At 40.1% G+C, this 25,166-nt stretch overlaps 2 protein-coding genes across 8 annotated transcripts; both read left to right on the top strand.

Annotated features, from left to right (window-relative positions):
- Positions 1-532: 532 nt before the first annotated feature.
- Positions 533-9,789, top strand: eif4enif1 (eukaryotic translation initiation factor 4E nuclear import factor 1). 6 transcript variants are annotated; one of them, XM_060867928.1, is made up of 19 exons: positions 533-664; positions 1,844-1,993; positions 2,104-2,177; positions 2,349-2,473; positions 2,558-2,832; positions 3,139-3,337; positions 3,476-3,636; positions 4,262-4,400; positions 4,681-4,851; positions 4,930-5,204; positions 6,259-6,342; positions 6,437-6,593; positions 6,706-6,791; positions 6,870-7,015; positions 7,439-7,514; positions 7,757-7,877; positions 7,964-8,296; positions 8,392-8,565; positions 8,723-9,789. In XM_060867928.1, the coding sequence occupies exons 2-19, from the start codon at positions 1,895-1,897 to the stop codon at positions 8,914-8,916; spliced, it is 2,889 nt and encodes a 962-aa protein (XP_060723911.1). In that variant the 5' UTR covers positions 533-664; positions 1,844-1,894; the 3' UTR covers positions 8,917-9,789. The 6 variants fall into 6 exon arrangements, with proteins under 6 accessions (XP_060723911.1, XP_060723910.1, XP_060723907.1 ...); XM_060867927.1 differs by having other exon boundaries at positions 571-1,241; XM_060867924.1 differs by having other exon boundaries at positions 571-786.
- Positions 9,790-12,583: 2,794 nt separating this feature from the next.
- On the top strand, positions 12,584-24,433 carry patz1 (POZ/BTB and AT hook containing zinc finger 1). Of its 2 annotated transcripts, XM_060867931.1 has the most exons (6): positions 12,584-14,091; positions 14,213-14,276; positions 14,432-14,603; positions 18,171-18,332; positions 21,802-21,981; positions 23,106-24,433. In XM_060867931.1, the coding sequence occupies exons 1-6, from the start codon at positions 12,956-12,958 to the stop codon at positions 23,561-23,563; spliced, it is 2,172 nt and encodes a 723-aa protein (XP_060723914.1). In that variant the 5' UTR covers positions 12,584-12,955; the 3' UTR covers positions 23,564-24,433. The 2 variants fall into 2 exon arrangements, with proteins under 2 accessions (XP_060723914.1, XP_060723915.1); XM_060867932.1 differs by lacking the exons at positions 18,171-18,332; positions 21,802-21,981.
- The last annotated feature ends 733 nt before the right edge of the window (positions 24,434-25,166 follow it).

Below are 25,166 nucleotides of genomic sequence, written 5' to 3' on the forward strand. Positions count from 1 at the left end.
TATGAAAGAAACCAAAATATAATATATCAGGAGTTTATTGTATACTGTGTACTGTTTTTTATGTACTATTTTATTTACGTGTATTCATTTAAAATTTCAGTTGATTTTCAGTGCTCATGCACAACATCACTATTTGCATATTATCACTGCAGAAATAGCAAATGTCCTCTTTTAAAGACACAAAAAATGTTCCGGTATCAGGATACTAGCTTTGATTACTTCTACTTGATCGAAAAGAAGCGAGTAACGTTACCTATTACTATTATTTAAACAAATAAAACCCATCATAAAAATAATAAAACAAACCATTTGGTCTACATTAGGTTTCCATTTTAATGCCTAACCAAAAATCATATGGCATGCTTTGTAATTACAAGCACACCTTTTTATTTTTAAACAAATCTATATATTAACTTTCCACACGATCGGTATTTGTTTCTAAGAATGTAAACATAGCATTTAAAAATAGATGCGTATATTGTTTACATTTTAATAAAGGCGGAAGCGGTCGCTATATAATCCTGGATTGGGCCTTCAGTTAGGACCTGTGGTGATCAGAGGAAAATTGCTGCTGAGCAACTGGAGAGAGAAAGAGACAGAGAGAGAGAGGAAAGAGTGAGAGAGAGAGAGAGATCTCTTATTAACAAAGTGATATTAGCCCGAGGTACAGTGATGGTTCCGGTCAGCTTGCACTGAAGCGACTGAACTCACTAACCTGTTTAACCCAACTAACGCAGCCTCACTGCCGTGTTTTAGTAGTTAAACGCGCTTTTTGAGCACATAATGGTTAGTTATGAAGAATAACAATTTAACTAGCTAGTCGGCTAGGTTTGGGATTGTTTCCGAAAGCTTGTAAGCTTAAGGTACAAACGCATCAATATCGTAATAGCAGTAGTTTCACTGCTCGTTTTTGTGTGTAACGAGTGAAGTATAAGCCGGATGACTTGCTTTAAGGACAAAAATAAATAAACGCCACTAGTTTAGTTAGCTTGGCTGGAAAATCTCCTTCGCTAGCTCGTTAACGCTGTAAACGTTTTATCTGAACCGTACATATTATTAGTGTCCCGTAGTTCGGTAAACAATACAGATAGTTAAAATCGAATCTTCGGTAGAGAACGTTCACCGCGTTCAGCTGAATCGAACCGACACTTGTGTAAAGACTCGGCGTTTGCTGTAAAAGTTAGCTAATTGTAGCATCGGCGGAGTGAGGAGTTACTCAAGGGGGGTTTGTCTAGAAGCAGGTAAGTTAATTGGCTTCCAGTAAAAGATTATAATGTTCTAGTATTAGCGATTTTTGTCAGTGTAAATGAACGTGCTAACACACTAAGTGCATGTTTGTTTTGGCTAACAGTTAAAAGCTAACCCGGAATGCTAACCATATCGTGCTAGCATCCGGCTGCGCAAACATTAGCGCCCAAATTGATTTGTCCGCGCAATTAACATTAACAAGCTGAACCGAACGGTCAATTAGTCCCAACAAGCGGCTTAGCTGCAGTTCCTGCACAGATGAAACGAAGTTTAGTTACAACCTCTACGTTGCTTTTTATCGTACGAACTGCTCATGTTGCTTAATCACACAGCACACTGCTTAACGAGCTGTTAATGCTGATTAAGTTTGGACTAATTAAGCGCCTCGGCCACAACTGAACGTGTTGGTGTAGTTTTTAGGAGTTAGACGCTCTGTAGCGCTCAGCACGCTTTCGTTATTCCTCAGTGAACTGAAAACATCTTACCGAACTTGCATGCTTACACAAGCTATAGTTGATTCGTACACAATCTGTAGTTGTGGTCCTAAAGTTTTTGGCAGTAATTTTAAGGCTTTAACAGATCACGTTGCCTACAGGTACTTGGAGTGTCCAGGTCAGAAGCCATTTTTTTGCCTTCTGCCTCAGTCATGGAAAAAGATGCCTGTATAGAGGAGCAGGAAAATGGAAATAAAATGATCCACACTGTGAAGACTTCTCTACCGACTTCTGCTTATAGATACACAAAGGTTGGATACCACATCCTGCATAAGCAGCCAAGTCAAGACCATGTTTTTGACAGTCTTTGCTTTGACTTTCTATGTTTTGACTGATTCCTGTGGTCGATTTTCATTCACAGGAGGAGCTTTTGGAAATCAAAGAGCTACCAATTTCCAATGAGAGACCAGAATGCCTGTCTCAGAAATATGACAGGTGAGCTGTACAATACATTGGTACTGTCTATGGTATTTATATTTGCTCATATTGTGGTATTTAAAGTACCTTAATTTTATAGAACAGGTATTTTTGATTTGTTTCTTGAATGGTCAAAATATTTATTGATTCTTTTGCTTTGAGGAACTAACCTTGTTTCACTTTCTTTAGTGATGGGGTGTGGGATCCTGAAAAATGGCATGCGTCACTGTATCCCTCAGAATGTGACTTACCAGGGGAGGGATACAAGAGAGACTATGCTGAGGATAGACCTCCACTAAAACGTAGAATTGCTGGTAATTTGATGCACAGCCACTACATATGAAATATTTTTCAAAGATGGAATTCAGGTCATTAATAGTTTTGTTCTACTCTTCTAGACCCACGAGAGCGAATTAAAGAGGATGATTTGGAGGTAGTTCTTAGCCCCCAGCGCCGTAGTTTTGGAGGTGGCTGCCAGGTAGCACCTGCTGCCCTGACTCGGCGTCCAATCAGCCCTCTTGAGAACAAAGAGAATGAGTCTCTTCGTCTTGGGGGCACACGGCGAATTGGAAGTGGTCGCATCATGGCGGCGCGTGGGTTCGAGAGGGATATGCGGGTGGACAAAGAAAGGGACCGTGAAAGAGAGCGTGACTTTAAGGATAAGAGATTCAGGGTATTGCATAAAAATATGGTGCATATTCTGTGACTGCTGCCAATTCCAGTTTCTTAAAATTAGTCCCAAATAAATATAGTGTAGAATTATTTAGCTTTTTAAATTTTTTTTTTTTGACTTTGGTGATTTAAAGAATCCTAGAGGGACAAAATATTGAGCCTGTTTTGTATAAGGGGTGGCTTTTCTGCCCAAGTCCTTAAATTAGTTTGATTTATAGTAAGCATGTATAGAACACGTTTCTTTTTTTGTTTGTCTTCCTCTGTTAGTGTTTGTTTTTAATTAGGGCTCTTTCTGCTGCCATTACAGAGGGACTTTGGTGACAAAAGAGTGTTTAGTGAGAGGAGAAGGAATGACTCTTATGCTGAAGAGGAGCCAGAATGGTTTTCTGGTGGACCCACAAGCCAGTCAGAAACCATTGAGCTTATTGGCTTTGATGACAAAGTCTTAGAGGATGATAAACGAAAACCCAAGCGCTCAAGAAAGAGGACAGAGTCTATAAAAGAAGGCATGTAATGTGTATATATATTTTTAATGTTTTTTTTTTTTTTTTTTTATTTCATTAATGTGCATAACACAAATGAAGTAAAAATCATCATTTTGGCTAAATTTTTTTTTTTTTTTTTTTTTTTTTTTTTTTGTGCAGTTGAGTGCAATGGTGGTCTTTCTGAGGAGGCACAGGTGGTCCAAGAGCGAGGAGCTGATCAGGAGGTCCCTCATCCAGACATTCTACCTGAACAAACAGCTGGGGACTTTGACTTCAATGAGTTCTTTAATCTGGAGAAGACCATGCCGGGCTTGGCTTCGGTAAGATATGGGGAGCACTGCATGGTTAAAGGGTGATTGGGTTGATATGGGAATTGATGTCCTGAACAGTAATCACACTTGAGGCATTTCTATTTGGGCTTTTTCTTTTTCAGGGTATTGAATACCCTGTGGTAATGCTATGTTTTTACAGCTGCCCTGGTTGTTTTATTTTTGATTGTTTGGTAATGGATAATGATGATGATGATTTAAGATTTTTGTTTGCACTTATTTAAAAGCCATTTTGGCTAATTTGGTGTCTGAGGGAAATTTTGGCAGAAAGCTGGCTAAGCAGATACAAATTTATGCCCATCAGTGATCCAGCTAAGGGTTGGTTTGAATCTGTGCTTGTGAAATTTTACTGCTATGAAGCAGTAAGGACACTTTGTGCACTGAGAGCATTGAGACCCTACGGTTGATGGATACTTTGGTTAAGTGTGAACATTTGTGCCCATGGTTTTGAATTACCTTTTCTCAAAAGCCCACACTTCATTTGCCTTCATTGCTCTAAACCGCCTGCAAGCTCTCATCATGTAAGTGCCATTCTCACCCCTGCCTCCCCCAAATAACCCTTTCCTATTTGTATCCTGGTCGATACTGAACCAGTTGCCTATTCTCACTTTTTCAGATGATTGAGGACGTACTTGGTGAAGGGCCAGTCACAGCCAGTAGGTTCAGCCGTTGGTTCAACAGTAATCAGAGTCCCTCTGGTAGCCGCTCCAGCAGCTTGCGCTCCACCCCACATGAAGAGCTTGAGAAACTCGCAGGTAACTGAATATCCAATACATTGCATTTTAACTCTGGTTACATATTGCATGTTGACTCCTTGCAAGACTGTTCTAAATAGTGGCAATAAAATAGTGGAATGGAATAATGAAAACTGATGTCAGCAGCTGCAAGATCACCAGTTTTGGCTCTTTGCTAGATTTATTTCCAAAAAACTGATGAGTGGTCAGTTTGTCATGCATTTGTGGAAACTCAGTACTTGGATGAATTGTAGTTTCTTTCCACAAAAAACTGACTAGAGAAAATTGTTTCTGTATGTAGATCCATCCAGTAGTTCTCCTAGTCACGGCCCTACACCCTATTTCACACCAATTCACTTGGAGGAGCGGCGAGAGAAGGTGGACATCTTGGAGCTTCTTCATAAAGCCAAAATTGACGTTAAACCCCTTCTCACAAGCTTAAATGCAAACAAGGCTCGTCTCAAGGAGAGCAGTAAGTAATGCTTCAACATTTTGGAATTTTCTCTTCGAATCCAGTTTTAAAAGATCCTAATTTGTCCCTCTGTTGTAGCTAACACTGGGGTGGTGTTGTCTTTGGAGGAAGTGGAGAGCGGTTTAAAGGGGCTGAAAGTTCAGAGTGGGCAGTCTCAGTCAGCCACCAGGCAGCTGCAGGCTCAGGGCAGAGGAACTCCTTTCATGGCCGAGCACCTGGAAGAAGCTCTTACAGGAGGCACTGGTGTCATGGCCCGGCCCCGTGATCCTGATATGTCTGCGTTCAACAAGCTGGTGAGCAGTATGAAGGCAAGTGGAACCCTGCCCACCCAGCCCAAGGCCAGCACAAGCAGCGTAAGTGTGACCACACAGGTGGTTAAACGTGCATGTGTCTGAGCATGCTGCTGTGCATCAGGTAAATCTGGAAGTGATGGATACCAGGTAAATTTGTTTCTCGAGGAGTGCGGCATGTAGAAAATATTCCCACATGTCTGGTTTTCTCACTGATTAAGGCATGTTCTGGTACAAATATTACAAAGACTTGTTACTGCAGATGATTTTGAAAGGAGAGATTTTATGTTAAATTTGAGTTATATAGTTATAGTTAAACGGATACCAGTAGCACCTCTGTTAATGAGCATTGCTTTGAAACCTACCAAAGTAAGCAAGAGTGGAATGTATGCTGTTTTATTTAACAGCACTTGAATTAGGGTTTGCAAATGTGGCTGCTTTATTTTTGTTTTTCCTAATGCTGCATTCTTTTCAAACATTTGGGTTTTGTACTGAGTTTGTTTCCTCAAATATCTTTCAGCAAACACTTGAGGATTTTTAATACATTCTCAGTCTTCTACAATGAAGACATGGGTGATTCAGCAAGAGGACTTGAACCAAAGACTTGTATATGCATAGCTGAGATTATTCTAACTCTTTTTATTTGAATTAAATTGATGATGGGCATATGTTTGTACTGTGCAGCTGAGCAAGTTGAATTGCTTTTATTTGCATTGCTGTTTATTTCTAGAGAAAGAACACATTGTGGATTTTGATTTATTTTTACTTTTGGCAAGTGGCATTATGGGTATCTTTTTAAGCTTGCAGTATGCAGTTTATTTGAATTCTAAGAAGAAATACATTTGAGAACTTGATGGCAGGCCATATTATAAATGGTAATTTTGGTGTATTTGAGAGATCAATTCAGTTAGTTAAATGCAGAAATATTTGCCATGTAAATCACATTTAATTTAATATTTTACTTGGGTTGTGGGGTGGCTGCTTTGAAGTTGGCTGTTAACTGAATGTGTGGTGGTGGTATACTAAATCACATTGGTGTGGGGAAATGCTTTTGTGTGTCATTGAACCTTGTATGTGGAATGATTGTAAAGCTGATGGCCCTTTTCCTTGTGTACAGCTGCAGCATTCTGCAGATCCTGCCATCCTGAGCACCCTAAATGAGGCACAGGTACCGGCCATACAGCAGAAGAATATATTCCAGGTGATTCCTAAAAGTATTTAAGAATTGTTTTGCCATGTCACAATCTTGTACCACAGAACAGAATTAGCATGGGTCTGTATTGCGTTTGTTATAGGAGTTGTTGGGTGTTCGGGGAGCTCCACGGGCAGGTTCTCCACTGTTGAGTGGTCTGTTAGCAAACCCTGAAGCGGCACCTGCTCCAGCACCTGGCCTTTTGCATCAGCGTGGCTCCTCACCACCACTCTTCTATGCAGGCATGCAGACAGGAACAGGTTTTGAATTTTTAAATGAGATGTCACCTTTTAGACATTGGATAAGCTCTGTCTTGCTTGGCAATTTTGGGTTTGAATTATGTTCCTTTCTATTGCGTTATTTTCTGCACAGGCTTCGCTGTTGGCCCACAGCAAATTCTGGGAGACCAAATTACTGAGCTGCACAGAGCTTTAAGTCCAGGCCACACCTCACAGCAGGTTAGAACTCATGCATAAAACAAATAGCATGTAGAATTGTGTAGGAATGTTGGGATGATTTATTGAAGGCTTTTACAGTTAAGGGCACTGTCTATGGGAATGGACCAGGCAGAATCAGATGCGCTAATGTTCCAGCAGGATCTGGCGTTACATGCTCGCCAATATCAGCAAGGATACAACAAACATATCCATGAGAAGGCCTTCCGGAACAGGTTGGGGAAAATGTAATATATTCATATGGCAGCCAGTGGCTGTGTTTAAGAATGGCATATGAAACTTTTTTTTTTTTTTTAATAACTTTTTTTATTTTTAACTTTATAATGCACCAGAGTATATTGTATAGTGCAAGAGTCTGAACTGATTGGCTGACCTTAATTCTGCTCTATATAACAGTTATAGTATATTAGATTGAAGGACTGAAGTGACACTGCAGTTTGTTTGTTTAACTGCAACATTTATTTAAAAACAAATCTAACCACAATACAAACTGGGTTTATATTTTCTTTGTCATTTCTTTGAGATGCTTTTCAGTTTGAGAAGATGCCTACAAACCAGAAACCAAATTTATTTTTTGTTTTTATTAATCATATGTTATCACTTTTATAGATGGCCAGTTGATTGAATAGGCTTTCTTCTGTCTGTTATAGGCCAACAAGGATTAGTAGATCCCCTGGTCCTCACATGCCAGGCAGGAATTCCCCTGTCACTGCAGTCACTAGTATGGTGAGTTTAATATGAATGGATCAAAGCAAAAAAATAATGCTCTACTTCTGTATAAGCTGACTTAACTGGGCATTGCAGCAGGTTGAAATTCAAGGCTTTAATCTCTGCCATTCCTGGGCAGTTGTTACTTGGCTGAAGTTATGTAATTAGCTTCATACCCCTGCCTTGTCAAATGACATCTTAACTCTGACTTATTGTGTGTCTTGGAATTGTAATTCTGTTTACTTTTTTCTTTTCTACAGCTGTCTCCATCTTTCACTCCAACCTCTGTGATTAAAAAGATGTATGAGTCAAAGGAGAAGAGTAAAGATGAGCCAGTGAGTAGGCCAGGAAGCAAAGAAGACACGGCAAACTCGCAGGAAGGTAAAGTACTTGATATATTAGCTTAATAGCTTTTCACTGTGGGATTTGCCTTGTTTTATAAACCTTCAAACTTTTATCCCTTACAGACAGTCCTTCCCCTAACTCCTTCCTTGATGGTGTGGACAGTGGTGGGCCTCAAGCTGGTGGCATAAAAGCCTGTTCCACCCCTGTATCTGCTCAGAATCGCCACTCGAAAGAGGCTGAGCGAGCCAGGCCTAGCTCCACCACAGGGCACCACACTCCTGCTATGCTGTCCCCAGGATCCTCCTCTTACCCCAGACCCATTTACCCAGTACCGATTTTGTCTCACGTTCCCTTGGTTAGGCCTCCACCACCACAACTGCATCCTGGTGTAGTACAGAGGATGATTGCCCAGGGCATTCAGCCCCAGCAGCTTGGACCTGCACTCTTACAAACAGGTGGGGATTGGTGTTGAAAATTTGTGTTTGAGTCATTTCTGTACCTCCTTAGAGTACACAGTGGTTTGTCTAATATTTATGGTCTGTCTGAATAGGACTTTTCCCCCAGACTGTAGATCTGGCTCAGCTGCAGGGTCTGCCTCCTGCTCTCTTGGGTCAGCCTCTGTATCCACTGGGCACTACAGGACACCCACTAATTCCCCCCAGAGCTGCTGGACCACACATGCAGTTAGCAGTCATGCAACAATTCCAACAGCAGCAGAGACCTAGTAAGTATCAATTGTTTTTGATTAATGTTATTGGTGTCTTCTTTTATCTCTCAAGTTATACTAGTTATTATATAAAAAGGCACTCGTGGCTAGAAATTGTAAAATCACCCCCTCTCTCTTTCCTCTTCCTTATACCTGTTGTGGTTTCTTTCTACAGATATACACATGGTACCCACTGGAACCCCACAGTCACAGAGCCACAGCGCACACAGGACAACCCACTCTCAGCGGCGAGCGGGCAGTCCACCTCTAGGCCTGGCTAAGTGGTTTGGCTCAGATGTGCTACAGCAACCCCTGCCATCAATGCCTTCTAAAGTAATCAGTGTTGATGAACTGGAGTTCCGCCAGTGATGACGATCCTGCAGCCAGTCACAGAGTAAAGCAAGACCTCTCTTCCTCATGGCCCTGTTTAGTTAAAAAAGTGAACTTTACTTTCTATGAAAATGTACAGGTGATGGAGCTCTGTGTGTTTTATATGCTCAGTCACAACTTGCATTACTGATAGTTGATAGGCCTAGAAGTTAAAAGAAATTCCTTGACTACTTTTTGTGTTTTCCCTGTCAAAATTGTTCCATCCAATTATATAGGGATTTGTTTTTTTTTTAACTCCTTATTTTTGTTTATTTGCAGTAAGTAAATAATGTATAGGCCAGAATTGTACAGACTATGGGAATTTTTTTTCCTCCCTGTACATAGCTTTTTTTTTTTTTTTTTTTTTGGATGTGTGGAAGTGTTCAAAATAAGGAATAGGGCCCCCCCCACCCGGCTGTCCCTTTTTTTCCTTTTCTTTTTTTTTTCTTCTTCTTTTCCCCCCAATAGGCAGTGGGGTTCTACATTTTTGCAGCCTTGGATTTGGTCTAAATGGGAATAGCCTGTACTGCTGATGGCTGGTTTGTAGAACAAGAGATGTCAACAGGTGTACAAACGACACTTTTGTGTGACCAATGCACCATATCTCATGGACAAGAGTAGCTGGACCCTGCTGGTGCTGAGCCCAAGTGGGGCTACAGTATGTATGTGCCTTTCCCCCCTCCCCTTTCTTCCTTTATATCCTCTCCCCAACCTTCACTTCCTCCCCCCAACCAGTCACTAAGAGAGAAGCACTGCATTGAATCACGTTTCGTTTTAGGGTGGCAGGGGTTGAATTCAAGGAATTGTGCTACTAATAAAAGCACAATAAAATAAAATGTTCAATAAAAAAATTCACTTTTGTCTTTTGTTAAACTGTTTGGATTCTGCCTTTAATTTATTTGGGGTACTTTGTGGAGTAACACAAATGGTTAAATGTTGGAAAACATAACTAGATTGTGCTAATGAAAAAGAATCCATGTAACATTTCTTTTATGTAGTACATGGTCAAACTTGAAACTGACTTGAATTAAAATTTTGTCCTAAAAAGAACAGGTGTAAAAACAAACAATTGAGTAAAAATTGTGGCTTCGGTTCTGGGTCTGCCATGTGCAGTAATTGAAGTTCTCTCATGCAGCTTGTAGTTGTTAAGCACAAAAAAATGTAAGGTAGAAAAACAATTCCTTGGTTACAGGATATGCCTTTATATTATAAGATGAAAGAACTTTAATGTCAGTTACTTTTGTCTGATTTAAATAGCAGGACCTAATTGCTTTTATATAAATTGATCTGATTACTGCTCAGCCCAAACATTAAAACCTCAGGAAAGTGACTACATTGATTTGTTACAATTACATGGATGTGTTGGAAGCAGGAAAAATTCACGTGTGCTTTGACAAGGGGCAAAGGGGCACCAATTGCTACACTGCATCACAGCTTTCATACATATCCTCACTGTCCACCTTAATAGGACCACCTGCTTCATTATGATGTTCAGAATGCAATCAAGTGACCAGCAGTGCAAAGAAGGCACAAAATCATGTAGTTACAGGTCAATAGCTTAAGTTATTATTCCCATCAAACAATGAGGTAAATGTATGATCTGTAACTTTGATCATGGTGTGGTAGTTGGTGCTAGAGGGCCTGGTTTTACTATTGGAGAAACTTTCCCACAGCAATCTCCAAGTTTACACACAATGATTTGAAAAACATTGACTGATAGTTCTGTGGGTGTGATAGCTTAGATGTTAAGGCACTGGACTACTGACCAAATGCTGCTACTGCTGGGCCCCTGAGCAAGGCCTTCAATTATCAATTTCTCAGTTGTATAAATTGACATAAATATGTAAGTCACTCTGGATAAGAGTGTCTGCTAAATGCCAGAAATGTAAATGGGTGGAAATACCTTGTTAGGAAAATGTCCAGATTGGTTAGAGCTGCCAGAAAGCATATAACTCATTCACTCTTTTTTTTCACTAGACAAAAGCATCTTAGCATGCACAAAACTTTAGACCTTAAGGTGTATGGGCTACAACAGCAGATGATCAAACAGATTTCCATTCATATCAGCCAAGAACAGATATCTGTGATTATCATGTGTCATCATTTTTACTCTGCTCAGACTGGTCATCATTATATAGGAAATCTGGGGCTCAAAGAGAGACCTGGCACAGGGGGTTCAGTGACACTGCATAGTCCTCTTTAGGAACACGGCTATTTCCCAGTGAAACTGAAAAATAAAGAACACTTGATCTGGTTTTATTAAGGATCTAAATAATGAATTTATATGCTAGAAAACTATGGATGTAGATGTTAAAATGTATAAAAACTGTCAGCCCTGGATATTTGCCCCAACATTAGTGGTTAGATAACATTCACTGTCATTTATATAACCAAGAAGCAATAAATTCAGTATCAATATATAGAACTTGGGTATAAAAACCTTTAGATAATATACTGTAAAACACTCAGAAATGTTAGTTCTTTTATATTTCAAATGTGTTATCCTTCTAGAAAATACAAATATATTTGTATGCTTACAAATGTGTTATTTTGTTACATACAGTGCATACAGATTCTGACATTAAACGAGACTAAGACTGTACTTACGGTGCTGCTGGCAATATGAGTGTTTACTAAACTGTATGACTAAAAATTTGAGACTTCTAACTTACCAGTCAGAATTGTGACTCCACTCAGACATGCAAATGGGGACTTATCTCACATGTGCTCACAACCTGCTGTTTAAAAGCCAGACTGCTTATAATAGTTTGTGCTTTGTTGTTAAAATACTCACCATGCTAGACTGATACAACACATTTCTTTATAACACGGTGCATCATTTTTCTATAAGTCCAAGAGCAATCATCAATCAAGCTAACTGAAAAAAATATATTTGTCTTCAATGGTGAAATAAAACCAGCCCTTAGTTACCTAAGATTTCTTATCAATAAGTAAGTTTCCCAATATTCTTTGTTCACTCAGGTGTGCATAAGCTTTCTGAGCTCTAGCTACTATAATTGAAAATGTCAGGTAAGAAATTCTTATCCATTTTGTCTGGAATGGAGCATAGCAGCTGGAGAAATTCTCAATAATTGTTAGGCACGTTTTACTTCACTTATGCACAATAAGAGCATCCTTAAACAAAGCTAACTAACAAAATTCCCTAGATAAACCTGCTAGCTATAAATAACCATGATACAGGGAAACTAAATAGACATGTTTTTCTTTATTGGTAGCTAGTCAGTAAGAAGCAAGTCGTGATAAACTGAACAGCATATTATAAGTGATTTAATTTTTTTTTTTATTTCTGTTATATATATAACTTTTCTATGCATAACTACACTTACAGACATTATTAATGAGAGACCCTCTATGTTTATGGAATGCGCGTGTCAGCGTTAGTGGACAGAGCAGAAAGGGGGCGGGGCTTGTGTTTTGTACCCGCCCCCTTTTCACTGCGCATTTATTTCTATCTCTACAATATTAACGCGCTGCGTGCTGCAGGAACAAAGCGCAGATCTGCTCACGGTCGTCTTTTCGTCTAGCGAATGTACTCGTCTACACTTGGGGGAGGGGGTATACAAGGGGGAGGGGGTTCAGTGGAAAACAAGGATGTGAATTCATAACAAGGAGGAGGAGGAGGAGGAGGAGGAGGAGGGGGCTGGAAACCAGGAAGATGAAGAATATACAGAATTCATGAACAAGAAAACTACGATCAGTAAATACAGCTGACACGTGAGAGCAATCTAGACACGTTCAGCTTGGTTGTCATTGACAACAATCCGTTTTGTGTGAATATTTTAAATAAATAAAGCACGGGTGACACCCCCTTCATCCAAAACAAAGGTCAAAGTTCACAGGAAGCTGGGGGGCTGCCATTTTTCCCCCTGCTAACATGTTAGATGCTAAAACGAAGAGAGGTGGTCGTTGTTGTCGTTGAAAGCGGTTTTGTTTCTTTTTTTTTTCCCCCCACAGGATTATTTTTCTTTCTGTTTATGTTCGTTAGCCTTTGTGTCACATGTGCTAGTCGTTGTGGTTAATGGAAGGCGGCATGGAGAGAACCGAACAGCCGTGGAGTTCTTCCTATACGTACCAGGTGAGCAAGCACAGCGCCGAGATGCTACACAACCTCAACAGCCAGAGAAAAGATGGAGGCAGATTCTGCGACGTGATCCTACGCGTCGGAGAGGAAAGCTTCCCGGCGCACAAGGCGGTGCTGGCGGCGTGCAGCGAGTACTTCGAGTCGGTGTTCAGCTGTCAAGGCGAGGGCGAGGGCAAAGAGCTCGAGATGCACACCATCAGCCCTAAAGTTTTCCGAGACATCCTGGACTTCGCGTACACGTCGAAGATCGTGGTGCGCTTGGAGTGTTTCCCTGAGCTCATGACGGCCGCCAAGTTCCTGCTCATGCGCTCTGTCATTGAAATCTGCCAGGAGGTGATTAAACAGTCCAACGTGCAGATTCTGGTGCCGCCGTCCCGCGGTGGAGACCTCAGCTTCCTGTCAAACGCCATGCACGCTGACGTGCCAAACGGCGCTGTGTTTACTAACAGGAACATCCTCGATAATGACAATACAAGCGCTCCGCCACCTCTGAGCAGCAGCAGCAGCTCCCACCCAGTCGGCCTCCCTGTGTCCACTTCAGCCTTCACCACAAACCCGGTAAACGGCGAGGCCTCTCCAACCTCCAAGCGTGCCAGAGGACGGCCCAAGAAAGAAGATCCGCCAGCGCCCGGCGTGTACAATAGCGGTACGACTGACGACAATGAAGGTCCTTTTTCTGCTGGCATTTGTGGTAAAATGTTGAGCGAAAATGATGTGCAGCTGAGAAACCACCAGCAGGCCCAGCATGGGTCCGTGGGCGCAGGTGGAGAGTTAGTGTCCGTGGACACCACTGTAACGGCTCCACAGACTCAGAATTGCGTGCAGACGGACGGGAGCCGCAAACGGGAGAGGACGAGACGACATGTGGGCTGTGACCTGTGCGGGAAGGTGTTTAGAGACGTGTATCACCTCAATCGACACAAGTTGTCTCACTCCGGGGAGAAGCCGTACGCGTGTCCTGTGTGCGGCCTGCGGTTCAAGCGCAAGGACAGAATGTCTTACCATGTGCGCTCTCACGATGGAGCCGTGGGCAAACCGTACGTGTGCCAGAACTGCGGAAAAGGCTTCTCCAGGTGAGTTTTTCTGAGCCTGACTTTGGCCCACACACCTTGTGGAAAAACACCCCCTCTATCAGCTGCACCTTACAGGTTGCTATGTGTAGGTGTGTGAGTGAATCTGTTTGTATGTTCTCAGGCCAGACCACCTTAATGGACACATCAAGCAAGTGCACACTACAGAGAGACCTCATAAATGTCAGGTGAGTGTGAGAGAGCACCAGTCGCAGAGTCTGTAAATATTGTTCAAGTGTTATGGACATACACCACAGAATCTTCTGTCAATGTTCATAGTCATCATCCAAGATAGAAAACTTTCACCGTGACATTGGTATGGCTTCCCTTCTAATTTCTGCAGATTTGTAATGCGTCATTTGCAACACGAGACCGGTTGAGGTCTCACCTGGCCTGCCACGAGGATAAAATCCCATGCCAAGTGTGCGGCAAGTTTTTAAGGGCTGCTTATATGACAGACCACCTGAAAAAACACAGCGAAGGACCTCACAACTACTGCAGCATATGCAATAAAGGTAATACTCATATAGACAACTAATTTATAATGTGGCTTACATATTCTGGATAATTAAATTCATTGACCTTTTTTCTTAAAAGTACACTTATCTTTTCAATTTAGACAGAGGTTAAGCCAATGTTAAAAGCATCTGGTTGGGGTTGGTTTGCTAACTATGAATTTGTGAGGGGGAAAAAAGTCCTAGGGGGCCTAGGACTCCATATGCTATATAGTAGGCATCAGCAAACAGCAGCCCATGGTCCTTATCCAGCCTGGAAAATATAAAAATTGTGTGAGACAAACTGCATTCCAGATCTCTGATCATTTTCAAGTGCAGATTTTGTGTAAAATTCAACCTTGGGGCAAAAAGATATAAAACACAGAAAGCCAGTAGCAAATTATTTTGGAAACAGTGGAAGCACATATGCAGTCCTTCAGATGCACAGTGGAGAACGTTTTAATTGTAGCAGTAGCCCAGGAAACATGATATATAAAAGTGATTTGACAGGTTATCGATTATAAGACGTTATCTGGGAGTAGAGAGTATACTGATTAGTTTCTTTGGGTTTTAATGCTTAGGGTTTATTAGTTGAATAAAAGATTAATACTTTAGATGAGTTTAGAAGAGAACTAGATGACTGACTAGCTTCCTCCAATATAAACTCACTATACAAAATGTTTTGATGTAAGGCAATATTTGTGAGTAATACCAAATATATTCCAGAAATGTATAATTGCCTTAACAAAGACATACTGCGCTCTGGGACCTTCTACATGTCACTTTTAGATATACTTTAATACTGTTATTACATCCTGCACATTTTATCAGAATTTTGTGGAGGAAAAAAAATCAGTGAGTTCTATATGATCTACAGTTAGTGATCAGTGAATTAGGCTCAAGTACTTTCAACCAAACAAGGTCTAGCATGACATTTATTAGTGAACGGCCAAGAAATAGTGAACATATAACTATTTGATATTTATGCTTGACTATTGAAATAGCCGATTCCAAAAAAACTATGGAATTTATGATGTATTTGTGGAGATTGACTAATGTCAAAATGCTGAGAATATGGCAATTTAAATAGACTCAAAGTTTTGAGTTTACCGGTGATAAACATGAACTAATTTGCTTGCATTAGTAGCATTTAACTATGAGCTAACATTAATAAGCATCGTTTTGTACATGTCTTTATCTAAGTCTGCTGTTCTGTTATGCCAAAAGATCCATGAATGTGAACAAAGGCCTTGATGGTAAACTTGAGTCCCTGAGTCCATCTGAGTCCTGCCTTTTTTTGTAAATACAGTATATTGTAGTATATAGGTAATCACATACCATAACAGGTAGAGCAACGGAAGGGTGTCGTTGGGATAGTAAGAGCACATGAGGGTGTTTCTACTTTGCATATTCATGCTTATCCATAAATCCATACACTTTTGAGGGTATAATTTTGGAGCCTTTTTTTTAGTATTTTCTTTAACCGTGCATTAAACCGTGTGTATTATTCAAGATCACATTTTAATGCTTTAATGGTTATTCTAGATTACTGAATGCCAGTGGGCTGTTGCTATTAGTTTTAAATGTTTTAATGGTGTTTAGTTAGAGCAAGTAGGTTATTTAAATAGTCTTTGTTTTCAGAGGAAAAAATCAGATCTTTAAAAGTTATCCTTAAAGAAATGGTTTAAATGAAAGAATTCCTCTTCGATTTTTGTTTCTATTAACGTAGTAATAAATATTTAATCTTTATATAAACATTGTTCCTTTGTCAGAACTTGTGTGGAAAAAGCTGATTCAAAAGATGCATCTGAAATAATTTCGTAGTGAAGAAATAGGAGTAAAGCCAGTTTTAGCAAGTACATTCACAACAGACTATTAAGATTACTTGTCACACTGTACAAGATGCTCTCTATATAATCTTGGCTGAATTCTGTCACCAATTCTGTTAGAAGCTGTTCTCCATGTCAGATACAATGAAGATCCTCTAGGGCTGCTTTTAAAGAAAACCACTATGTTTCGCTTACATCATCTATCAGAGTGACCTGTACAGAATATAGTCACATGTGTAAATATATTCTTTGAAGTGACTTGAAGTAATTAGTTTTTTTTTTAAAGAAAGTTTTGCTTTTTTTCAAAACCGTATGTGTGCCTGAACTACATACATTTTCTGAACTACACATGTTACATTGCTACTACTGTATTTCTAGCTGAGTTTCTAGCTGAGTTGAGTTTTATATTCGCATCCTACTATTACTGTCAAGCATCATTACTGTCAAGACAACCATCATAGAGATTTTACTAAAAATAATTTGGACACTGCCAGAACTAAGTAGCCATCTGTCTGTTGTTGCTGTGGTACAAAATTGGCTGCTGTGATGTATGTAACATTTATGTGTTACATACACAACACCGTTGTTCCCAGTCACAACCAGAAGTATTCTTTCATCACTTGAGAGTATTTTTAATCCGTAGCAGCAAAATGGTATAAAAATGTTGTGTCTGTCGAGCAAATTATTAGAGGTTGAATGCACTAGCTGTAGCTACAGAACCTGTATCCTGTACTGGGCTGTTAACTAGTGCACTTAATGTTGATTTCCCAGATTGTTTTACTGTCTTATGACATGCTTGGCTACTGTCTCTGATGTGAACTAGCTCAGTAGAAATTACTTTGTTGGCTAGCTATGTGCTAATGTTACTTAAAGAACAGTCACAGTAACTACAGTCTGTCCTGCTTATTAATGTTTTTCTAGTACTTTAATAGTAGCCTGTTGTAGCAGAATAGCATTTCTAACAATCTATTATTTAACCAGGGTTTTCAGGTGTACTTTATTAAAAGCAGACAGCTCCACCATGCCCCCACAGTGAACTGCCCTGAAGAAATCCTGGGGTGAATCTCAATCAGCTCCCTAGCTTGTGAATAAGAATTGGGATACATATTGGGATACTAATGACTTGATTTCTGGCAGCATGATTACTGGCAGTTATCAATATCAAACAGGGCTGCTATCTTTGTGAAACATTTTTTTATGTGGCTTAAAGAACATTATTAAAAATACTTTGTTCTCATACATATCCTAGTACGTAGCTAGTCCTATACAGAACATTAAATCCTAAACAAATATGCTATCGTAAGTCATTATTTGAGAGCTACTACTCTTCTTAGTTACATTTGGAGACAAAGTTGGTTGAGATTCCATCTGCCATATTTTTCCCACTGAAATTCAATAGAAAATGTGACGTCATTTTCAGTAAGGCAACATAGTGAGTATCAGTGCACCCTAATTTTAGTTGTACATCCCTTAAAATGGCAGACTCCCTGATTAGTGCCCTGTCTACTGTACTAGGGAGCTAATTTAGACGGGCGCCTGGCCTGTGCTCGGACTTAATTGCCAACTCCTGCTATATGGATTGCTAGTTCATTAGATACCACTGTAGACAAGCTGTTAAGTCTTTTGATATGGGTTCAATGCCTTTTTTATAATGCGTAATCAGGAGATATCTCATCTTATTGTTCAACAAGTCTCTGTTAGTTCTATTTCTCCCTTCTGTACCTTCTGTTTTGCTTTTTGCTCCTCTTGTCGGTCTCAGGTTTTTCCACTGCATCCTACCTAAAGGTACATGTAAAAACACACCACGGCTCGTCCATGCTCCCTTCCTCCGCAGCTCACCAGTTCCTAGAGCCGCGTGACAACGGGCCGCAGATGCACAACGGCGCTCCCTACCACTTAGGACGCCAATGCGCAGTGGAAGGCAAGCACGCCTCTGTGTCCATGCCACTTGCTTGCTCACTCTTTTCACCCTGCTTCTAAATACTGCATCTGCTTGTGTAAAAACACCCCCCCGCCCGCTCGCTCGCTCACTCACTTACTCACTCGCATTCACTCACTTGGCCCATACTGTTGCGCTAGTTTATCACTCCAGCTTATTTCCATCATTCTTCTCTCTCAAATTATGAGTAGAGTTTATTAAGGAAAGACAAGTTCTATTCTTATATTTGAGTTTCTGAAAGTTAGGGGTATAATAACCTGCTTTTTTCTTTCAGTAGAATGATGGAAATGTTTTTATAAAGAGAAGCTCACGTGGTGCTGTTCAACCTGAATCAGGATTTATGGCGGTGCTGATATTTAAAGCTTTGGTGGATCTGAGAAATTGTGATTAATTGAAGTTGTTAGAGGAGGGGGGGGAAAAAACTAATATTAAAAGCAGTAATATGAGATGTGTGTATTCCTTCATGCCTGATTCATAATCCATCACATTGAATACAATCTTTTTCCTTATCAATTGGATCATTTCGTCCATCAGTTCAGATGATTCTAGTCAGTCTTCCATTTACATTGGAAGTCTGGCTGGAGCATACGGGAAACCTGTGATAAACTGTTGATAAAATCTGGCTGATCAGCTGATTCTAGCTACTGCATGTATCTTCATGTACTGCCGCAATTTGCTTGTGCTGTATCAAGTGCACATTCAAGTAAGGCTGCAGTGTTCTGTGTTCGATTGGCAGAAGCATAAAAAAAAAGATCTCACTTGCAGCCCTACCATCTTTGATTAGTATGGAAGACTGTATGTTAGCATGGCAAAGTAATCAAACCTGTTGCTTTTTGTAATTTCCACCACCTCTGTGAAGTTGGCACCCCATAAAAAGAAATAATCACTAAAACTATGCCATTCGTTTGTGCTACGTTTGTGCTGATTTGTACTGCAAAAACGAACGTTTGTGCTGGTTTGGTGTTTGAGATATTAAACATTATTTTTTTGACCGTGTGACGTCACTTTCCACCCCACATCGCCCAAATCGCTCAAAACCGGCTTAGTTCGTTTGTGCTCGATTTGTGCCGTTAAAACAAACACTGTATCGGTTTTCCTTCCTGAGATATAACTAAAATATTTTCGGGAACTGTGACGTCACTCTCCACCCCAGTTCGTCTAAATCACACAAAACTGGTGTCATTCGTTTGTGTTCGGTGCCGGTTTGTGCCGTTGAAATGAACGTCAAGTATATTTCCCCTTCTTAGAAATAACAAAAACTATTTGGAGCTGTGACGTCACTCTCCACCCCGTGCCGTCCAAATCTCTCCAAACCGGTGGCGTTCGTTTGTGCTCGATTTGTGCCGGTTTGTGCCGTTAAAACTAACCTGGTATCTCCGAGCCCTTCTTAAATATAATGGGAAAAATACTTACCGGCACCGAACACAAACGAATGACACCAGTTTTGTGTGATTTAGACGAACTGGGGTGGAGAGTGACGTCACAGTTCCCGAAAATATTTTAGTTATATCTCAGGAAGGAAAACCGATACAGAGTTTGTTTTAACGGCACAAATGGGCACAAATCGAGCACGAACGAACTAAGACGGTTTTGAGCGATTTGGGCGATATGGGGTGGAAAGTGACGTCACACGGTCAAAAAAATAATGTTTAGTATCTCAAACACCAAACCAGCACAAACGTTCGTTTTTGCGGCACAAATCAGCACAAACGTAGCACAAACGAATGGCATAGTTTTGGTGATTCTTTTTATGGGGTGCCAACTTCACGGAGGTATTTCCACCACATTCTGGCTAAGCGAGCATTTCTTGGCAATCAGTGTGCATGTTGTAGTTCAATATGTGCAAAATATTTGGAAATCAATGGACCTTTTTTCAAGTAATTATTGCCATGGAAACTAGCAGCCTGTTGTTGGGGTGTGTTGAAAGTATGCTTAAAATGCCTTAGTGTTTTCATCAGCGATGCACTTTGTGTCTTAATTACTAAAATAAATTTCCAATTTGGATGTTTAATATGTTGTCCAATGTGCAGTGGTGGTAGTTTAATTTTAGTGTTTATTTTGTTGATGAATAAGTCACCAAACTTTATTCCATAACAAAAATAAAAGAAAAAAAAAAATCCACTCGTCTACTCAAAACACAGGACGAATATATAGAGAATAAAAACGAGGCAAAAAGTCATAGCCGCCTGAATTAAAAATAGTTTTTCTCTCTCCATTTTGTGAATGTAAACTGTATGGCCAAAGGTATGTGGACACCTGACTATTACACTTACATATGTGGGTCTTCTATAAACTCTCCCCACAAGGTTAGAAGTTCACAATCATTGTAGGCTATTGCATTACTTTTCCCTTTACAATACCTAAGGTTCTCACACCTGTTCTGGCATGATAATGCCACTGTGCACAAAGTAAGCTCCATGAACACATGCTGTGCTAAGGATGGAGTCTTGCAGAACATACAGAGCTCCGACCTCAATCCCACACAAAACCTTAGGTATGAACTGGAACACTGAGTTCACCCCAAGTCTCCTCACCCAACATCAGTGCCAGACCAGATTAATTCTCTTGCAAAACTGAATAGCTACACTCCAAAATCTAGTTCCTAACACGAAGCGTGGGAGTTATAACAGCTAAGGGGAACTAGGTCTGTAATGGGAATGACACACATATGGGCATCATGGTCAGTTGTCCAATATAATCAGTTTGATAAGTCGTTAAATTAAAACATGTTCAGACACACACAGGCAGACATGTAGTAGAAACCACTGTGGATGATTGTAGCCTGTCCTCTCTGATCTATGAATGCATGCCACCACTTCTTTGTTGGAGAAGGATTCTGTAGAACTCTTTTTAGTAGCATCAGCTGTAGTGGTTGAAGTTTTTTTTTGCAGTATTGTTGGACTTGAATAGGCAGATCTTACTAGGTAGATTGGACTAGCATACTCACCAAAGTAACAAAAGTATACTTTAAAATACTGCATACATTTGAATGAAGTGCAGTTTAAATGGACTCACTTCTTTATAATAATAAAAAAAACCCTCCAAGTCATAAACATGTATTTTGACCACTGTACAAGTTTGATTTAGCTAATGCAAATTAAAGATGATTTTTGTGACAGCAGTTTGTTTCAGGAATTAATTCATAGAACCAATATAGTTTCCTAAAAAAGAAATAAAGATGTAAATTGAATGATTACTGGAATGATTATTTATAGCTGAACTCCAACAAGAAGTCTGCAGGTTTGGCAAGTAATGATGGAAAAAGATTCATTCAGTAGAGTTACCCAGATGGTGCATCAATCTAATCAGTCTGTACATGAACCCATGTGAAATTGATGTCAGTCTGACTGTGTTGACAGTAAGTGTCCACCCTGGGATCTCTGTCTTTCCTTTGTTTTTACTTCTCATGTCCTTCTGCTCTCCCTCATTGGGATGGTCTTTGATGGTATAGACCTTTGCACCAGTCGCCGGATTCTGATGCCCTTTCCTGAGGCAGAGGGGTGTTTTCGGGGGTTTTCAGGGCCTGCAATTCTCGCTCAACCGGGCCATCCTGCCCTCGGTGTACAACCTGAGCTGTGGGAGCGGCACTGTGGCGGAGTACCAGGCCTCCCACTGCATGCACCTCTCGCAGGTCAGTATGGGCCAGTCGGAGAAGGGTGTTGGATGAGCCTAATACTGTTCACACAACACACAATGAGAACTGTGACACCTCACAGCGTGGTAAATAACAGTTTCTTTGCACTTTTCAAAAGAAGTTGAAACTGGTGTTCTCAAAAACACAACCAGACAGACATGGACACAGACAGGCAAACAGATGGACACACAGTGATCTAGAAAGACAAGCGGAGAGAGAAAGAAGATGCCCACACGTCGAGAGAGACAGACGGGCACATGGACACAGGGAGAAAGAGGTTTGACGGATACTGAGTCAGACAGACAGAGAAATGGAAACATACAAACAGAGATACAGATATACAAACAGACAGACTGATGCACAGACACAGAAAGAGGCACAGACGGACGTGTGGACAGAAAGACAAACATTATAAAGTCTTTATTTGGAAGGACCTGACCTGGTGTTCATAGCTGCAGATGCATCAGTACATCACTGGAGCTGCTTCTCGGCCTAGATCATGTGGGGGAATGGGAGTCGTCCATTATTGGTAGTCTGAGTGTCCTTCACTCTGCACAGTTTGCAGAAACCCAACATTTTCAATTACTGTTTTGTTTATAAAATTAAAAATAATGCCATTGCACCAACACACAATAAAGTACTGTCTACGCACTACACTAGAACAACCAAAGAAGGAAATGACACTTACTGAAGAACGAAACGTTCCTCAATAAGAAGAGTTGAGTATGTATATGTGTATATACATTTATGTGTGTGTGTGTGTGTGTGTGTGTGTGTGTGTGCATATATCTGGTCATTCTCTAGACCCCACTGTGTTTAGGTCAAAAATCATTCAAGCCTGATCAAAGGCAAATTGGCACTGGCACATATTTAAGAAGGCGAGATGTAGAAATGCAGATAGGGATACTATTACCATTTACTATTACTCATTTTTTGACATGCAACCGTTTTATTAAATTGTTTATGTTCACATATTCTGCACTTAGTAAAAGTTTTAGTGTCTGTGAGTATTTCATCTACACGTTTTACTTAATGTGAGATGCTTTCGCTCTTTCCCTGTCCTCATCCTTCACGTTTATCTCATGGCCTCACTTCCTACATCTCACTCTGTTTCCCCACAGACGGGCAGGAAAATGCTGGGAAATGCCCCCATCAGGATTCTGAAGGTTCAGATGCTGCATTTGGGGACCTTTCTAATGGAACAGAGCTCAAATTGGAGCAGAAGGCTGAAGACAAGGAGCTTGAGGTGACCTCGTTGATCTTCAACGGTGATACCGATGGCACAGCAACCACACCTTGCGGCTCCAAACAGAAGACAGATATGGAGAAGAAGTTTGCTTGTGACCAATGTGGCCAGACTTTCCGCACTAAATCCTACCTCAACAAGCACCAGCACCGGGTGCACAAGAAGCCCAGCGGTACAGTATCCAGTCTCGGAGATCTGGGTTCTCCGTTCTCCCCACAGCAGAATATGTCGCTGCTTGAGTCATTTGGTTTCCAGATTGTCCAGTCAGCTTTTGCCTCATCACTTGTGGACACTGAGGTAGGGAGCAATGCTGTAGGCTTAGGGGACAAGTGAACACTTGGAAAAGGGGATAAATTTGCTTTTAAAAATTCATGTCCACAGCTTTGAGTGGAACTGCAGTTCTACATTATTATCATCAATGCCATTGTAAACTATTGTCTTATGTGTTGATTACTGTCCACCTGTCAGTTGGTTTAATCATAAGACATGCAAGTTTGCTAGTTTATTTTCCATTCTTGCTGACATGAAGCAGTCAATCATTCAGCAATGAATATTTTCAGAGTATGGATTAGTAAATCATCACCCAGAGCCTATAAAACCCGCTGAACTGAATGACATTATTTTGTGTGGATACACGTAAACAAAACATCACGGGAAGCCCCAAGCTTTGAATTTGCTTTAAGTTATATAATGATGACTAATTTAAATCTTGTTCCCAACATTATTTTCTTTTTATTTCCTTTTGAATCATGAACATTTGCAAGGTGGATTGTACGGTGTCATGCAAAACCGCATATGAGTTTTGAATCTTTAACAGGGACCAATTTCAGGTATGGCTGTAAGATATTACAAGAGATGAAGAGTATATTTTATTAACTTATTGATTTTGGTGTCCCATCTCCTTTGGTAAACTTTAGATCTGTGCTGTGCTATTTTGTCTTTGAATTGTGTGTTTTTGAGGAGGCCAGGAAGAGAGAGAGAGAGTGTGTGTGTGTGTGTGTGTGTGCGCGCGCGTGTGCATCATGGTCTCTTATAAGAGAATGTAATGTAATCAGAGGGCTTTTTAAGGTTTTTTAATATATCAGGACTTTTTTCTAGAGGGTCCAAACATTCCTGCTTAACTTAAGAATTCCTATTCATGATGTGTATATAATGTTCACATATGTAAGAAATATGTATATATAAAAACTTATATATAGCCAATATTAAGTTGTTTATTCTGTGTAATGGGGCTATATGTATATAACTTCTCTTGGCCATTATGGTTGAACAGAAGCTTCAATAGGCATATGTTTTGAGGTTGTATTCAGTTGGTTGAAGTAAATTCACACTCTTATTATGCTTTAGTGGTGTGATCATATAAACCTTTTTTGTGGTGTGAATAAGCCACCAGTGTGTCAAAATTCCTATTTTTTTCTTCGTTTTTTCTTTAAATTGATTTTTGATCCTATAGACCAACAATATAAGTACTCTGAACAAATATAACTGGCAGTGATTATAATGAGGAAAAAGTGTTATGCCTGTGAAAGGCCTGCTTTTTGTGCTTTCCCCTCAATTAAAAAAAAAAAAAAAAAAAAAAATTCTATGGGGAAACCTTAAATGCTTTATGCAGAGCCCAACAAAATACCATTTACACTATTGGACCATGGTCAAAGTACAATACTTTGAAGAATTTTTAATATCTTGAGGTGGTGGTGGTGGGGATTTATGAGAGCACTGACATTTACATGTTGGAGTGAAGTTTTCAAAGTTCATGCGAAGTATGATTTAGCAATTTATATTTTTCAGTTATTTATTGTTTTGCAAGCCGTTATTTCCGACTTCAGCCCATGTTAGCTTGGAACTGTGTATTATCTCTGTTTTTATACACATCTGTCATTAATTTCTAATTTATATTTAAAATGCATCATTTTGGGTCATCAAGTGTAAATGGAGA

This window comes from Tachysurus vachellii, chromosome 4, assembly GCF_030014155.1.
Source record: "Tachysurus vachellii isolate PV-2020 chromosome 4, HZAU_Pvac_v1, whole genome shotgun sequence".
Taxonomy (NCBI): Eukaryota; Metazoa; Chordata; class Actinopteri; order Siluriformes; family Bagridae; genus Tachysurus; species Tachysurus vachellii.